Source organism: Camelina sativa, chromosome 10 (genome assembly GCF_000633955.1).
Source record: "Camelina sativa cultivar DH55 chromosome 10, Cs, whole genome shotgun sequence".
In the NCBI taxonomy this organism is placed as follows: domain Eukaryota; kingdom Viridiplantae; phylum Streptophyta; class Magnoliopsida; order Brassicales; family Brassicaceae; genus Camelina; species Camelina sativa.
The window spans coordinates 13422340-13441242 of record NC_025694.1 but is presented as its reverse complement, the minus strand read 5'-3'; the positions used below and the strand labels follow the sequence as shown (position 1 = coordinate 13441242).

Genomic DNA, 18903 nt, shown 5'->3' with positions numbered 1-18903 from the left:
TTTATCTGATTTACGAATTCAAAGTCTCAAAGTTTTTTTTTTTTTTTTTTTGCTCGTTTTGATTTGATAAAAATGTCATCTTTTTATTGTTTATGAATGTGCTGTAGGGACTCCAGCACCTAATTATAAGATGCTCAACCATTTCAGAGTTCTGCTTCTAAAGGTGGCAAAGGAGACAGACCTACCAAGTCTAGCAAAAGCTCTCTCCACTCGTTCGACCTCAAAGGTTTGTTAAAAGTCTTCCCATTTTGCTTGTGAGGGTCTTTGTTTCGTTCCCGTTCTGTGTTTTTCATCATTTTGCTTGCTGTGTGATGATTGGAATTTTTGTAGATCTTCCTGAGAATGCTGAATGCATGATGGATTGTGAAGCTTTTCAGATATTAGATGGGATTAAGGGACATTTGGTTGGGTTGTCTGAAGACCCTTCCATTAAAATTCCTGTGTTAGTAATCTCTCTACTCACAACATTTCTCTCTGCTGAATGAGTCTCTCTAGTTCTCTAAGATTGTAGTTTTCAATCTCCAGGTCGTATCACAGAGCAGTGGCTTATGTGGAGAGTTGTGTTCTTTACTCAAATCCTCAATCTGTCAGACAAGCTCTTGCGTATCCTTTTTAGCTGTGCTTATTTCTTATTCTGTGTATTTTTGATTGTGTGTTGTTTTCAAACTTAGCGATTGTGATTAATATCAGACCTCTGAAAACACATGGTATCTCTGATGGCGAGGTAACAAGCTACTACTTAAGCACTTTGACTCTATATATTGACCAAGCGTTTCTTTCTAATGCTGAGTGTTGTTGTTATGTGTAGATGTGTGTGATTGCAAATGCTTCTCCAGATACTGTAGATGAAGTTCTTGCCTTTATTCCATCGCTGAAGGTGAGGCTTCTAGAGCTACCAGAGTCTCTCATGTGTTTGTTGTTTTATTCTTTGAGATCTAAATGTACTTGGGGAATTTCATACAATGCAGGCTAAAAAAGAGGTGCTCAATCAACCCCTACAAGATGCATTGGTGGAGCTATCCAAACTGAAGAAATCGGATTAATGAGCAGAGAAGGCTGTAGTAAATTGTTCAATGCTAGGAGTAGTTTGCAGCTAAACTTAAAATGTATTGGCGTCTTTGCCTTTCTCAATATTAACAAACCTGCGCAATGGCAACTTTTGTCTAGTTTTTTTTTTTTTGGCCATTGGCACTTCTATTAGTGTGATTTAGTATGTCGGTTGGTTTGGAATCGTCTGTATTTGTAGTTGACAATAGCATTTTCGCATCTGAAGACACCAACTTCCTTTACTTCGTGTTCTCATATGGCAATCTTATAAATCTGACTTGAATGCAATCTGCCTAATTAAATTATTGACATTTGACCAAGTTAACTACTTAACTCTGTGATGTTTGTGATATGCTTCGCGAGCATCTGTGATGGTTCTCATTTTAACCTTTTGCACCATGGCTACGATTCAACTTGCTGTCACAGCTGAAGGTGTATCTGAGTCTCCAAACGTGTGGGTACGTCTTGACTTTAGAACTCCCGTCCAACGATCTTTGTGCACGAGTAGGAACGACCTACCTAATAATGGGCAGTGATGTTACCTCCTACACAACATGCTATCCGAAGAATTGTACTGTCTCCAAGCGTCACACCGAGGGAAGGTTTGTTCCTGCCCATGTTATTGAATCCCTGTATTCACCATAACACTGTTTCGACCAAATGCCTCACAAAGAGTGTCAGTCAATTGGACCACCTTGATTTCTGGTTACAAGCATCATGATCGACCCGAGACTTGGATTCAGTCCCAATGAGTTCACTTTATCTTAGCTTGACAAAAAGTGTTGCAGCTGAGCGATTGTTGTGGTCGCCGACTTCACGGCTCCAATACGAATGTTCACACTGGTAACTGTCTTCTTGCTTTGTACACCACTATATATGGTCTTATGGATGATGCGTTAGAGTAGGAATGAGAAATTTTTGAAATGCTTTCATCGCTGACAATGCTAGGAAATGTGGTACAGATTAAGGTTCTAGAGCTTTTTCAACGGATGCTTCCCATTTCGTCGCTCACATATATGTTAGGCTTATACAACAAGTAATAATGATCATCCAATAAACTGTATGTACTTTTTTTTTGTTTTTTTTATCAAATATCTAGCAAGATTCAAACATCAAAACAAATTTAACATTTTTAATGAAATTACCATATTTAACCCCCCAAAGCTGTTAAATGGCAATTTCGCAATTACACCGTTAACTAAGTAATATTCCTAAATATTAATATTCAATCCCTTTTGAAGTTTGGAAAAAAAGCCAAAAAATACCTCATCTATTTTAAATTTGGACGTTTAATACTGGTCTTTTTTGGTTGGAAGAATAATATCCAGATTAATAAAAATGTGTCATTTAATACCTCAAGAATTAAATGTTGTCATTTTCCTACTTACGATTTATTAACGAAAAATAAATTCCAGTTTTACCCCTATTTATTTACATGTCGAGGTAACATTTTTTTCCTCTAAATATTGGAAAGTTACCAAACTCTCCATAGATTTTAATTTTCCATTTTCTTTATGATACCTTAACGGAATGAGCATTTTACATTTTTATTGAGATAACCATATGTATATATACACATGTACAGGGATAGAAGTATCATAGCTCACATCAAAAAAAAAAAAGAGAGAAAAAAAAACTTGTTTAACAAAAAAATCGTTCACAATGTTGTTAACACACTTTGCTATACTTTGCATAATCTTCGTTTCTCTCTTTGGTGGGCATGAATGTAAGTATAGTTTTGCTTTAGCTCATAACTCTCTACTTATATTATAATAACGTCTAATTACTGTTTTCTTTTATAGGTAGAAACGTTAACGAGGCTTTCGAAGATAACAAGATAAACCTAATGAATATAACGTGTGTGCGACGATTATGCACCGATTTACTCTACTGTTATTGCTGCATCAAAGACTCCAGCGACTGCTTCTTCAGTAAAGATGAATGTTTTGGTGGTTGCACCAAGCTTTACGGCCCGCCAATAAACGCGACCCATGCGACAAACGGAGCAAGCAAAGAATTAGGGCTACCAATTTTGTCTAGTTTTCTTATGGCAATTTCTTATTTTGCATTTTAGGATAGTTATTTAGGTCTTTAACAGTTACCAATTTTTTCTTGTTTTTAATAGTACCACTTAATTAAATCCCCTCCTTAACATAGGTTTAAGAGCCTTTTTTTACTCATTTTGCTTTTCCAATGAAAATTTATCTTAAAATGGTTATACACTACAAGAAAACAAGTGGAAGAGTCACGTCAGTGCGNCCAGTCCGTAGGGGCACTTTCAATCAACCCGGTGGGCGCTCAGTGACTCGACTGAAACGAGAAGGTACTTATTGGTCCAACGGAATTCTGCTTTATCATGAAAGTTATCGACCGAGGAATTCCATTTCGGTAGCAGGCTTCTAAATACGCTGCTTGCCCGAACCAAGGACCTTCACATTCTAATCAAAGGGAAGATGCTAAGGGTACCGATAACTTCTGATTATGGATTCTATCCAAGGATCGGGTTCTATCTATGATTGGTGCGACGAATGCGATGACTCTTGGTTAAGGCCTTGCCTTCCCTCATCGATCAAAAATGGCCAGTCACAATTGTTGCGCCCTGTCTCCCTGCCCTGAGTACGTCCTGGAAAGCGAATTCTTAAGCTTGGCCCCTATCTTTATTTGAAATGCTTTAGTGAGATTCACATCTCGAGAATATTCTTCGATACGAGCTACTGTACCCTTATCTTATAAGAAGCCTTCTCTACAACCTTCACTATTTTAGTAGTTTCTAGTAAGTAAGTCTCCTGATGCTACCCAGAAGCTCCCTCCTGATTCTCGTTGTTAGGTATTTGACTTAGGAAAGAGCAGCACTAATGGGATATTTTTCTTAATGGTATTCTGCTACCCTCTCCTTTTAGTCGAGTAATAAATCCCTCTCCTCATCAACAAGTGGAAGAGTCACGTCAGTGCCTAAAGGTCAGTTTGAAACTCCGAGACTGCAGCTCCAGCAGAATCCTTCCTTGGTTCAGATTCCTTCCCTGCCTTGGGATGCCTTACTTTCTTTAAGGGAAAAGACAGTATGATGGTGGTTTTTTTCCCTGACTTCTGTTTTAGTCGATCGAGTAGTAACCCACTAGTTATTCAAGCAGTTTTCTTTCCCCTATCCCTTTAGCTTTAGTCGGCCGAGCAGGTTCTAACCTTTTCTTTGGTCGAGTACCTTCGTTCCTCTTTTGAGTGGTCGAGTAACTCAAGTTCCTCCTCTACTAATTAGTTGAGCCAGTCAGGCCACCCGATCCCTGTCCCTACCGGAAGCCTACTGTCTGACTCTTAGCCTAGCTACTTAGATTAGACTGAGCGAAACTCCGCAGCTGCTTAGTTAAGTTCTGCTACTGACTCTCTTTCAGTTGAGGTGGAATCAAACCTTTTTTTGGCTTAGTAAAAAACCACCTCTACTTGTTAGTCTTGCTTTTTTCCAATTCTTTTGGTCGAGGAGTAAGCCTCACCCCAAACCGACACTCTTTAACTTAATTACTTTTCTTCCGGCGGGGCATTTTCTTTCCTTGCGTGGATATCTTTTACTAGTGTGAAAGCGGCATCCAAACTATCGAATGATTGCTAATCCTCATTTCCAAAAAGCATAACTCCTATCCGTTGCATCAGCCTCCATCTGGTTCCTTCATTTCAGTCTTAGTCCAGCTTGTAATTAACTCCAAACCCTCTTTCTTTCGAGCGATGGGAAGTAAATGAATTAGAATGAAGAAGTAAGGAAATGAATCTCTTTCAAGCGCACTAATTCTATCCTATCTATTCAAGGGGCTTGACGAAGAAGTTTTCCCATAAGAAAAAGAAGAGAACGAAAGAACTCAGTTCTGGGGGGGGGTCCTTTTGCGAGGACACGTTGCGACGGAAGACAGCTCTCGCAAATTTGCGGTAGATTTACAAGAGATTTACGAGAAATAAAAAAACCATAGCACATCCCTCGCAAATTTTCGAGGAACTCAGTCGTCGCAAATCTGCTGCTCAATTGTGAGGCATTTACGAATGAATTGCGAAAGCCATAGCAAATCCATTGCAAAGTTAGGATAATGATTTTTTTATAAATATTACAAAACTTAATATAATTATTCTGAAATACATTTGAATGTGTTCATAAGGTGAATTTACTAACTTTTAAATTATTTTGATGGTTTTTACAAATTAGATATTCTAGGTTTGCGACATATTCGCGATTGATTTGCTAGACCCATAGCAAATTCGTCGCAAATCCATGGCTAATTACTCAAAACATAGCAATTCCCTCGCAAATTAAAACCCTAAACCCTTAACCCTTAATCCTAAACCCTAAAGATTAATTACATTATTATTAATGATTAAAAAGATGAATCCAAGACTTATAATCAAAGATAGCAGTGCAACACAAAATTTTTGGAGAATTATACAATTTGGCAAATATTTGTCTCAATGTAATGAACATATATGTGATATAGGGTAGATGATCATCATGTTTAGAGTAAGATGCAAAATTGGAAAATTTTGGAAAGTTTGATGATAGAAAAGAGTATGATGACACCATTGGACCTTATAATATACTTGAAAGTTAATTTGACTAATTTTTAAAAATTATTTTGATGGTTTTTACAAATTAGATATTCAAGGTTTGCGACAAATTTGCGACTGATTTGCTAGACCCATAACAAATTCGTCGCAAATCCATTGCAAAGTACTCAATACATAGCAATTCCCTCGCAAATAACATCCCTAAACCCTTAACCCTTAACCCTAAAACCTAAAGACTAATTACATTATTATTAATGATTAAAAAGATGAATCCAAGACTTATAATCAAAGATAGCAGTGCAACACAAAATTGTTGGAGAGTTGGACAATTTGGCAAATATTTGTCTCAATGTAATGAACATATATGTGATATAGTTTAGAACATTATCATGTTTGGAGTAAGATGCAAAATTGGACAATTTTGAAAAATTTGATGATAGAAAAGAGTATGATGGCACCATTGGACCTTATAATATATTTGTAAGTTTATTTGACTAATTTTTTCAAATTATTTTGATGGTTTTTACAAATTAGATATTCAAGGTTTGCGACTAATTTGCTAGACGCATAGCAAATTAATCGTAAATCCATCGCAAACTACTCAAAACATAGCAATTCCCTCGCAAATAAAAACTTTAAACCCTTGAACCTTAACCCTGAAGACTAATTACATTACTAATAATGATTAAAATGATATAATTCAAGATTCATAATCAAAGATAGGGCACTAATGACAATTGCAAATCCTAAACCCTAAAGACTTTGCGAGGGATCTGCTACGTTCCCTCGCAATTTGGTCGCAAAAAACTCTAAATATGAAAATTTATATTAATTATTGTTTGCGATGCTTTTGCGAGGGACTCTATTAAATCCCTAGCAAATTTTGCATTGGAATTGCGACGCCATTAATTTCCTATATAAGTAAAAAACCTAGTTTGAGCGAAGCTCAAACCAACACTCGCAGCCGACAAACCCTAAACAGTTCTCTTCTTTGGTTTCTTCTTCTTCCGATTTCATTCTTCTCCGGTTGTCTACTCCTCCTCTCATCCTTTCTCCAGTTGTCTACTCCTCCTCCCATCCTTTCTCCGGTTGTCTACTTTTCCTCTCATCCCTTCTCCGGTTGTCTACTCCTCCTCTCTTCTCTTCTCCGGTTGTCTACTCCTCCTCTCATCTCTTCTCCGGTTGTCTACTCCTCCTCCCATCCCTTCTCTGGTTAGTCTACTCCTCCTCTCATCCCTTCTCCGGCTAATCTCCTCCTCCTCTCTCTAATTCTGTTGTTTTTTAGATCAATCTATGTAGGGTTTCGATTTAGGGTTTTTATTTCAATTTTAGGGTTTTTATTTCAATTTTAGGGTTTTTATTTCAATTTTTGGGTTTCAGATTCAATTTTGGGTTTCGAATTTGATTTAGGGGTTTTATTTCAATTTTAGGGTTTTTATTTCAATTTTTGGGTTTTGAATTCGATTTTGGGTTTCTTATTCGATTTTGGGTTTCGAATTCGATTTAGGGATTTTATGTATTTCAATTTTAGGGTTTCGAATTACAATTTTAGGGTTTTAACCTAACTCAAATTTATGATTTTAATCTAATTTGGTTTTAGGGTTCTAATTATATCAATTTTAGAGTTTTTACCTAATTCGAATTTAGGGATTTAATCTAATTTGCTTTTGGGGTTCTAATTATATCGAATTTGAGGGTTTTAATTTAGTTTTTGGAATTGTTTTTTTAGATATCTTCTCAAGAGTTTTAATTTAGTTTTTTTGGACTTGTTTTTTAGATGTCTTCACAAGAGAACCAAAATCATTCTGGGAGCCAAAACGTTTACAGAAGATTTATATCTTCTCAAGGGTTATCTCCTCCCATCCCTTCTCGAAGGTTACCTTCTTTTGCCTCTGCTCCAATGGTAGCTTCTCCCGTCTCCTCGCAAGGTACCTCACCAGTGATCCAAGAGAATCGTCAAGGAACCTCACCGGCGGTGGAAGATCATCTTCCACCACAGAAATCGACTTCGCGTGTCAACGATGAGTCTCCTCAGATCTCTTTTTTTTTTTTACTTTGGAAGAGCTACTTGCAAGTCCCGGTCGTGCTAGCTTAAAGAAACTGGACCCTAAATGCCCTCTGGGTACTCTATGGTAAGAATGTAGTTAGGGTTGTCTAATTTTTTAGATATATTTTCATTGATCCTCAATCCCTTTTTCTTGTGTTTTGTAGGTTTGACCAGAATCCTTCGGTTGCTGCTACTGTTCGAGCCATCTTTGAAAGAGATTTCAAAGGAGCTCATGCCAATTGGACCCAAACACCATGTGCGGTTGTAAACCGGTGGTTTGAAACGTTTGCGGTAAGTTAAATGTTTGTTGATGGGATGTGTTTAAATTACAGATTTTGTTTTTACTTACTTGCTTCTGATTTTGATTCATGTTATGTTTTTACAAGCAAACATATAACTGGGACCAGTCCATCAATGGGAGAGTTCGAGCCGAGTTTGAAAGCAAGTTGAAGACCCGAATGATTGATCAAGTGTCTCGGTGGAAGTCTAAGTGGAGAGTAAAAGGTGATGATGCAAAACCGCGGTGGCTTGATCCTACAGTATGGGACGGCTTGGTCAAGTTTTGGTGTGAACCAAAATCTGAGGAAAAAAGTATCAATAGTCGAAATGCTCGATACAGTGATCCTGATGGCACTGGAATGCATAAACACCGGTCTAGTCAGACCTCCTTTAAAGCTCGTGCACGAAAACATGTAGGTATGTTAAGTTAGTTATTTAGTACAATTACTTATAAATTCTTGCTTTAGTCTAATACTTTGTTGTTTCATATCTTTGTTAAGTCAGAGATGACTGGTGAGGCACTTCCTAATTTCTTGAAAGTCCTAGAAGATACTACTCATAGGAAACCTGATGGGTCGTTTGTGGATGGATTATCTGAGAAGGTATACCATGAAGTGTCATCGAGGATAACTGAGGCTGAAACTGGGCTATGCTTAGTGGACAATATAGAGAGTAGTGCTTCTGGCGGATTGTCAGTTAGTATGAAGAACCGAACTTTACATTGTGTTTTGTTTCATATCTTTGAACTTTACATTGTGTCTCTGTTTTTTGTTGTTTGCAGGTTGCTCCGAAGAAGAAAATAGGATATATAGAGTCGGTACTATGCAAACTGAAGCATCTTCAGCTCAAGTTGTTCTCACGCCTACTCCGACTGAAGATCCAGTCATTCTAGCTGAGAAGCTTTCTCAGGCCGAAGCTGTTCTTGCGAGTCAGTCTACTCAGTTAGAAGATTATGCATTGAAGTTGCAACAAAATACTCAGAAGATGCATTGCTACGATGCCTACTTCGATTATCTATCTGAGAAGGACCCTGAATTTGCTGCAAGATTTCCCCGACCTGAGACTGATGCCACTAATGATACCAGAGCAGGAGATACCGAACCTGAGACCGGAGCAGGAGGTATCACGAGACCAGCTTAGGGTCTCTTATTCTTCAATTTCACGAGACCAACTTAGAGAACTTGTACTTGTGTTTGAATTTATGTTTTGAACTTATGTTATTATGTTTATGTAATTTTAACAATATTTTGTAATTTACAAGTTTAATTTCAGTTTTAATTCAAAGTTTTTTTTGGCTAATTATGAATTTTAGTTTTCAAAATTAGAAATTAATCATAATCAATTTGCATAATTAAAAAATAATCATAATTACAAAATGAATAATTCATAATTCAAACCTCAGCTGGTTGCGACGAAAATAAATGTTGCAAAGCCATCGCAAAGTTTGCGAGGGATTTGCGACGTTAACCAATTTGCGAGAAGCGATTTACGAGGAAAGTGTGTTCCTCGCAATTTCGTCGTTTTTGCCTATTTGCGAGAGATTTGCTATGAATTCTTCCATTGTAAAAGGTTTGTTTTCTTGTAGTGATACTTATATGACTTGAACACTCGGCTCTAAAACTCGTGTATATCTAATGAGGATATTCTCTCACTCAGTTAGGCATGAGGCCTGTGTAAATAAGGCTGAAGATATTCTCTCAGTCAGGCCTTTCCTCTATCTTACTTAGCTATAATTTGCATCATCTTTCTAAAAATGCATATGTTCATTTACATGTCGGATTCATAGACTTCATTGCTATACATTCGAAAAACCACGACCACTGTTCATGGGACAAATAAAGAAAGTTGTTTGTATATATGCCCGACATTGAATCAGCTAGCCATACACTCAATTCCGAGAAGAAACGGTGTAAGCAAAAGGATTAGTGCCATCAATATAATTTGTTTATTTTTCTTAAGAAAGTTAATATATTTTTGTTTTAGGATGATCGTTATATCTTTATAATTACCAAATTCGTTCGGAAGAGCGTTTTCATCTTAATAATATGGTAGCATGTAGCTTATATATTTGCTTGTTTTCCAATAATAATTGTATATAAACCTTGATTATGTGACTAGAACAATTATATGTATCGTATTTGAGTTTGAGAAATCTGGGCGATAGAAACTTCCTTCGTTTTCTTTACAAAGTATATGTTCATTTACATTTCAATTCATAGACTTCCATTTTTTTCCCTAATTATCGGAAAGTATCAAACTCTCCCATAGATCTTAAGCCGCCAAAAGTTGTCACCGGTTTATATTCTTCCTTAATTATTTTGAATTCTAAATGCGTATGTTCGATTATAAATGTCTTTTTGTTAGTAGAATTTGCATATGTTACATTTTTTCTTAACGAGATTACCATATCCGTATGAGACGATATATATATGTATAGGGAGAAAGAATCGATCACAAATGTCATTATTGTTACGGTTAGGTCTAGTCTGCGTAATTTTATTTTCCCTCTTTGGTGTGCATCAATGTAAGTATATAAAGCTTTTGCGCTTGTACTTCATCACAATTCACTACCATCTATCTATTATATTTAACTAAGTTAAACCCGCGCTACACCGCATGTGTTTTTTTTTTATATATTTTTTATTTCATATATATATAGGTTTAAAATTTTAAATGATTTTTCTTTTATCTTTTAATAATTTTTTAAAAAAGTTTAATGTTTCTCTTTACTTCAATTTTTGATAGCTTTAACTTCTTGAATTATTATATTTATGTAATTAGATATTGTAAATATAATTATAAGCTCTTTTTCTCTACATTAATATCTAATTAATGAGAAAGGTGATGTTGCAATAATAAAATATAGTTTTTTGTTGACCAAAAAAAATATAGGTATAGTTTTTTTTCAATAAATATAATTTAATATTTTTTTCTATTTTGACAGGTTATTTTAAAACTTGTAATTGATCCTTATATTACATGGATCTTTATGTTAATTATCTTGTAGGGTTTATCGGTACAACCGAACCAAAGCTAAATATCTTAAAAACATTACACACTATGACTCAAATCATTTGCACATCCGTTATATATTTGTTACCAAATTAAGTTATTCATTATGCAAACATTGACTATATAAAATGTTGGTTACTATGATCACTCTACTATCAAACCTTAATAGAACTAACCCATGGCAATTATGAAGTTATTTTTATCTTATTTTATACCCACCAGGTTAAATACATTCCACTAAACCTATAGTTTTTATTCTCCTACCAAAAAACAAAAACATATACTTTCTCTGTTTCATAATATAAGATCTTTTAGAAGTTTTATTTTGTTTCATAATATAAGATGTTTTCAACTTTCTAAACAACTTTTAGATTAATTTTATATTTTATTATCTGTTTAATGAAGTCTTGTTTATGATTGGTTAAACTTTTTAAAAGTAGACATTTTTTAATATGCGTGTTTATAGTTAAATATCTTATATTTTATAATGGAGGGAGTATATCATATATATCATACCTTATCTCCCCCTTATCTAAGGTATATATTTTGAAAACTACCATATGTTTTTTTCTTTTCTAAACTTTTTTTTCTTTTTGGTGGAAATTTTCTAATCTTACATTCTATTGTCTAAAAAGACAAGTTCTGTCTTCATTTTAAAATAAAATTACATATTTAATTAAAAACAAAATTATAAATTGTATTTTTCATGATTTTATATTACCATTTTAAAAACCACATCTAGAAGGAAAAGAACATTAGGGTACTTTTCAAGAAAATATATTGTTGATAGTTTATCAAAAACAAATCTCCTTGGTGTTGTCTCTAGAGTTTTAATAACTCATATACATTGTAAAAATTGTTAAAAAGAAAATGTTCAGTTTTGGTATTAAAAGATAGGTTTCATGGAGTCAATTAGTGCAATTGATCATACGATGAGTTTAAGAGTAACCACAAAAGACAACACATATGATAGCAACAACATTTAGAAATAATGAAGCAAAGTCCAATTTTATGATAGCACTTGACATTTACGGAAGCTATTCTAATATAATGGATGTCAATAGTTTATTGGATTATTTAGGTGAAAATGATAATTGTATAGAAGTTCAGAGTTTAGAATAAATCGCTGTTACTATCCTTCATGATTAAATCCAAGAAGATATTACGGTATCTTTAGAACTAATTACATGTAACGAAGCAACTATCGCGTTTAGGACGTTCCATAATATTTTAATGCAATTTGAGAAAACAACACCAAAAGTTTTTGATACAATGAGAAATATTATAGATAAACTCAAACAAGAATGCAAATTCAAGAATAAACAAACAAAAATTTAGTCATATTTCGCTAAATTTTCTTAGATATATATTTATTTTATATCATTATTAATTTAATAATATTTATGGAACTATATTTTTAATTAGGATTTCAAAAAAAGTATTATATTATTATTTTATCGGATTGCAAAAAAGGGATTCGGACTTGGCACGTGGCAATTAGCATGGGGCACACTTTAACCAACCGAGGTAAGGTATAATAATATTAGCTAATTACATAAATAAATTTTAACGTCATGTGGGGCACGTGCCCCACCCCATGATGCCTTAGATCCGTCCTTCCGCCGTCAGAATGAAACAAGTCTCCGATTCAATTTTTTAATATTTCTCTAATTTAGTGAACGATTCCTATACATTTCTTTTGAGCTAGTGAACAATTTTCCGAGCTTTGTTCCCGTCTTCGAATACTCAAAGATGACCGCAAAGACGTAAGTCCATGATTGCCTTATGCATGCCTCTCTTTTTTTATTCCAACGGCGATGATTTATAAGGTGAGAAATAGAAAAAGAGTGGATTTACAAAACTATATAGTAAGAGATCTACTATAATCAGATCCAAGAAAAAAAAATATAATTTCCTCTGTCGTAACTACAAATCAATACAGAAACAATATTCTTGGAAAAAAAAACTTTGATAAAATGTTTTAAAAGTTCTGTTAATGGGCCTCTTCTATAGTGGGTTTTAATTTCTTTTTAAGATTTTAAATATTGACAGATAAGCAGAATATAAACTGACATGTATTAATCGTTATAATTTGATAGGTTGCTCATTTTAATTGAGGTGTCAGCTCCTTACAAAAGCTGAGGTGTCAAAAACAAAATTTTTTTATTGTATTGATTATCAACTCTGTTTTTTATTTAGGTGAAAACGTGAAAACAAGATAAATATAACTGATGCACCTAAATTAAAAACAGAGTTGAAACGATCGAATACTGTGCACCGGACAAAGAATAATGTTTGCATAACTGCTTTGTATTGAACCCGACTCCGAAGACCTTCGAATCAAGCGAAGAATTAGAGCCACCACTTTCTTTCATTACCAATTTTGTTAATTTCGTTTTAGGATAGTCATTATATCTTTATTTCTTTTTACAACACCACCTCCATCCAATATAGTTTTAAGAATTTTTATCTTAATGTTATAGTATATAGCTTAATTATTGTTTTGCATGATATTCCATTAACTATTACACCCTCCCTTTCAAAATATAAAATGTTTTTGAATTTTTTTATAAAACCAAACAAGACAAACTCCTTTAATTCTCCATATAAGCACAACACGATAACATTCTTGACATTAGAGGTGGGTGCGAACATGGTGAAGAACATATATGCTTTGGTGCCCCTACGGAAAGTCTTATGTAGCTTTTCTTTTTACGATATATTCTCCAGATAATTTTGTCATAAACTTTCCAACCCTAAATTGGACGAATCGATCAAAACCTTCTAAAAATAGGGAAAAAGCAAAAAAATCTGCCAAATGAAATAAAAACAATTAGGATCCAACCAGGAAAAATGTAAAAATTATATGCTCTACTAAATTAGAAACATGTCATCTTTTAATATAGTTTCCAACATAAAGTAAATTTATATATTTACATTCAGAGACAAAACCAATTCTTCGAGAATTATGTATGATCAAAGAAAAAAAGAAGAAGACAATGTATTTGTTTGAATATGATCATAACGTAGTATCAGTTTGGTAAGTTTTAGCTTCAAATTTATTTCTAATTTTCCCGTTGTCTTGTAAGACATAATAAATTCTACTCGAACACTCACAATATTTCCAATTTTGAGATATTCTTTACTGATGGAAATTGAGATTTAGGTCCCATTATATCACTGATCCGCCTAGAAAATATCCGAAAATGATTATGAATATAAAAACATCAATTCTGTCAATTTTATGAGTCTAGCAATTGATTGCAGTATGGATCCTTCCTACCCACTTGAATGCAAAATTCTGTCATACAAACATCGGAGCCTAAACCAAAAGAATTTATAAAAAAATTAGAATAATTCAGTAAAATGATAAGCAAAGAAGCAAAAAAAACCAAAATAAAATATCTTCATCTATTTTCCGATGAAATCTGTAATAATTCATGTGAATTAGTTGTTACTTATATGCTTGTTTACAAATAAAAGAAAAAAGAAAAAAAAATCTCAAATGTGTATGATATCTATATGAGATTTAGCAAAATAAACTTGTTAGATGAGAATATTAACACATTTCTAGACAAAACAAAAAAAACTCCATCCATCACTCCCACTTACAAACGACCAAAATATGGACAAAATTATAAGTCATCATGATGTATGAAAATGATATATTTGAAGATAAGACATTGCTAAGGTTATGCACATATGTTGCATACATTAATTTCTGGTAAATATTTGAGATTAACACGTTTTATTTTATTGATGGACTAAGTTATGAAAATAAGGTATATATATTTTTTTCTTTCGAATCTCATATCTCTAATACATGATTTGTGAATAGGTCTTTCTTAACTCTATTTATTTTTTTGCAGGATGAGAAAACTAAATCAGTTCATTTTATATTTATTAAATTGAAGATATATATATACCAATATGAGAACATTAATTTAATTCATTCATACTATCTAAATATAAAAATTACATAATAAAATGAGAATATGCTATATGTAGCAACAAAATAAAATTAAATATCAAACATCTTATATGTGAGGACATCGAAATACATTAACACAATTTTTATATATTTAATTATATTAAAATATTTCTTTATATGTAATTTTTTAAAAGTGTTTTATATGTGTGATTTAACATCATCATTATCACTCAAGTTTATCTATTTCCCAATAAAATTTGTTATAATTTTACGTGAATTGGTTGTCACTTATAGGCTTGTTTACAAAGAAAAAAAAATCAGAAGCTCTCATACGTGTATGATAAATATACGGGATTAAGCAAAATAAACTTGTTAGATGAGAATATAAACATATTTCTGGACAAAAAAACTCATCCACTAACAATTATAAACGACCAAATTCGGTACAAAACTATAAGTCATCATGATGTCTGACAAATGATTACTTGAAAATAATTTAATTTCTAATATAAGTTTTTTATTTTATTTTGTTGCATCATAAAATAAAACCAAATCTTAGGGAATTAGGTTTACAAACGGAAATCACTTTGGTAGTGTAACAGTTAGGTTTTTTTTTAAGTTACAAATTTCATTTCAACTTTGATTCCTAAAGTTATATGAATTATAGATTATTGTGTTTGCAAACACAATACACAAACAATAATCTAGTTTGCAAATTTTTTTGGTTTTTTTAAGTTAACAATAATCTATGTATATTCCGATAACTTCTCAAATGGTGTGCCATAAAGAAAATGTAATTTCCTCATTTTACATTGATGTTGTGGGATTTAGAAAAAGAAGAAACTAATGTGGCGATTAAAAAAAAAAATACTGTTCATGATATTTTTGTTATATAATTCAAGAAATTAATAGTTATTGAATTCATGATTTCTAATGGTTCATGATAAATATACATTATTTAACGCATAAAGATGTTAATATAATACTATTACTGAATCATGTTATTCAATTACTTTGACAAATATATATATTACTACTAATAAAAGAGACAATTTGAGCTCTCTAAGAGTGTACACCTAAGCAAAATAAAAAGTTCTTAGGAGAATCCACCTCAGCAGTTCTCAAATCTAATTCCTCTATGCCTTCAATTTCTGTTTACTGAAAAACTTTAATAATTAAAACTTAAATATAATCAATTGTGCTTCCACAACTAATTAAAAAAGAAAAAATCCCACTCAATCTCGAATGAGATATATTGGCCTTTTAGATCCAATTAAGATTAGTGGGCTTATGCCCACATTACATTTACAATTACACAATTTCTGCAATCATCATCATTGAAAGCTGTTCATCTTCTTCTCTTCTCTGCGTAAAACCCTACTTTAAGCAATTAACAGCCACCATCTCAAATCTATTCAGCTTCCTAGAGCCTCCAATGAAGACCACCGTTTCCACTAACCGTACTTCATTGCCCACTCTCCTTACACTTGAATGACCATCATAATCCCATTGTTATCTTCACTTCCCATACCCTATAAAACCACCGTCGCCGTAATGAAACCATCACCACTACAACTTTGTCAAACAACCTTCAAAACCAACCATGGCATCAGCATCTATCTCCATCCCTGCAGAAAAAAAAAAAAAAAACATTCGACACCCTTGAAGACACTTTCTGCAAAGAAGAAGTTCTATTCAGGTTAATCCACTTCTGGGAGGCTCGCAATCACACTAGAGGCAACCTTCTCATTGGTCTAGAACTGTTACTGATAGATGAAAATGTATGTAATGAAATCTCTAATGTCCTTGCGCAATCTACGATTTATTACAAAAAAAAACCATTTGCTTAATCCCACAATTCCCACCAGGCAACAACAATCCAAGCCTTCATACCTGCAAACAGAATCAGTCGGTATGAAGACTCCCTCAAAGCTAATTCAGTCTACACCATCAACAAATTCATCATCAGTCCGTGCAAGAAACTTTTCAAAGTTTCTGATCACAAATACGGCATATCTTTCTCCAATCAAACCGAATTGCAAGAAGTTACTAAAGGAAACGACAAAATTGTTTCTCAGAAATTTAGGCTCCGACCTTTCAATGATTTTGCAGCCATAGTTGACAGAAACGGTGATCTTTATGGTAAGAAACACTTTCTCTTCTTAAACATAATTTAAATTGTATGATTTAAACATCTTATTCTTAATCTGATTGTTGTATGTTGTTTAATTTGTAGATGTCATTGGCCAAATTCGTCTCATCACTGGGGACAATTTACAAGACACTACTACAAATGTTGAAGCACCAAGAACTGCCAACGGGAAGTCTAAGGACAGAATCTTCTTGCACCTCCTCATGAGAGAGTACGGTCTCACATACTTTAATTTTTGTAAATGATGTTGATCAAATAATTCCCAACTGACTCTTTACAAGCTATTACTTAACAGTGGCGACACAATTTGTATTTATCTATGGGATATCATTGCTGCAAATTTCCGTTCAAGATGGAATGCCCATGAGTCAAAACCAAATGTTCTGCTCCTCACCACTGCCAATGCAAAATTTTTGGGAGGTACACAATCTATATGACACTTCTAAACTACCAAAAATAACCAGCTAACTTACACCATCTTCTACGTAGGTGCTGTCACACTTAGCTCAACATCTGCTTCTCGCGTCTTCTTCGACGCCGACATTGCTGAAACCTCAGAGTTTATAACATGGTATGTCTATACACTTACTCTTACAATTTCTCACAATACACGTTCATCCACTACTTTTGTAAAAAAACCTACTCAATCATCAGGTTAAGTGAACAAGATCTAGCTTTTGGGAGCTCATCCACCGCCATAACCAAGCTTGAAACATTGACTATAAATGAGCTTAATGAGTTTATCGAAAAGGAAATCCCACAGGTACCTATTAAACTCTGTCAAAACTGTGGTACCTCACTTCACTTACCCTTCAAATACCTCTAACCAAAAAAGTAAAACAGAAAATAAACTTTGTATGCTCCGTCACCATCATCAAGATACTTGGCGAATTTGGGTGGAATTATGTTTCTTGCACCTACTGCAATACAATGTTGGAAGAATCAGACACTACATTGATTTGCACAACTTGTAACAAACCTAACAAGGTTGGGATGCTAAGGTATTTCCAGTTATTTTAAACACAACATCCACATCTCCACCATATTGTGGGAAGTCTATTTACTAATCTAAACCCTTCACGTCACTTACGAATGTCTGTACAGGTACTGTTTCGAAGTATTAGTCTCTGATGCCAACAATGACGTCGCAACCTTTGTCATTTTCGACCGTGAAGGGTTACACTTTATCGGAAGAAGAGCTGCAAAAGTTTTCTCACTTGAATTCCCTGAGGTAATTATTTCAGATAATTTACCAAACAAAGAGGAAAATAGAAAACCATAAACCAACTGCTAACCATTTTACCATATTATTACTAGGGTGATGATACTGACGACTCTGGAAAATTTAGCAAGAAGACACCATAATGTATCCTAGACATTGTTGGTCGCTCATGCAAATTTCAGGTTAAGCTGACAGAATACAATTTTCGGGCAACCCGTCAAACCTTCACTGTCAACCGTATAATGGAGGATAATATTAACATCCATAGCAAGGCATCTGAGAAAGACATTGGAGGAGATATGGGAGGAAAGGAACCCGAACAACCTACAAATGCTTCAAGTGGAAAGTCGAAGAAGAATGTTGAGCGCTTACAACTGGAAGACAACAATAACAACAAGACCGAGAAACGCCAACGCCACAACACCTAAATCTGTGACCAAATCTCATAATACCCTTGACGTGCAAACCCCGCCAGCTTTTATTAATGAGTTTTCTATTTCCTGCTTATTTCAAAGTCTACACTTCTCTTCCACTTATCGTCTAAAACTTTTGCTTCTTATTACCATTTGAGTCTCGCATTTAATCTAAGTCTATAGTTTACCATTACAAAGTAAGATCCAACTTCGCTTTTCTACTTTGCGTCTGTGTAGAGAAGAGCCACACTCACAAGTCTG

General features: G+C 33.8%; 1 protein-coding gene and 1 pseudogene across 1 annotated transcript; both read left to right on the top strand.

The window, feature by feature from the left end:
* Positions 1-1289, top strand: part of LOC104718799 — a 1837-nt pseudogene extending 548 nt beyond the window's left edge.
* On the top strand, positions 16398-18794 carry LOC104718797. Its single transcript, XM_010436602.2, has 9 exons — positions 16398-16636; positions 16724-16997; positions 17092-17218; positions 17303-17427; positions 17497-17578; positions 17662-17770; positions 17851-18008; positions 18112-18238; positions 18325-18794. The coding sequence occupies exons 3-9, from the start codon at positions 17211-17213 to the stop codon at positions 18370-18372; spliced, it is 657 nt and encodes a 218-aa protein (XP_010434904.1). The 5' UTR covers positions 16398-16636; positions 16724-16997; positions 17092-17210; the 3' UTR covers positions 18373-18794.

Coding starts and splice junctions, on each gene's coding strand:
- LOC104718797 (XM_010436602.2), top strand. Junction 17,428..17,496: donor CAATGCAAAATTTTTGGGAG/GTACACAATCTA, acceptor TCTTCTACGTAG/GTGCTGTCACACTTAGCTCA. Junction 18,009..18,111: donor AACAAGGTTGGGATGCTAAG/GTATTTCCAGTT, acceptor ATGTCTGTACAG/GTACTGTTTCGAAGTATTAG.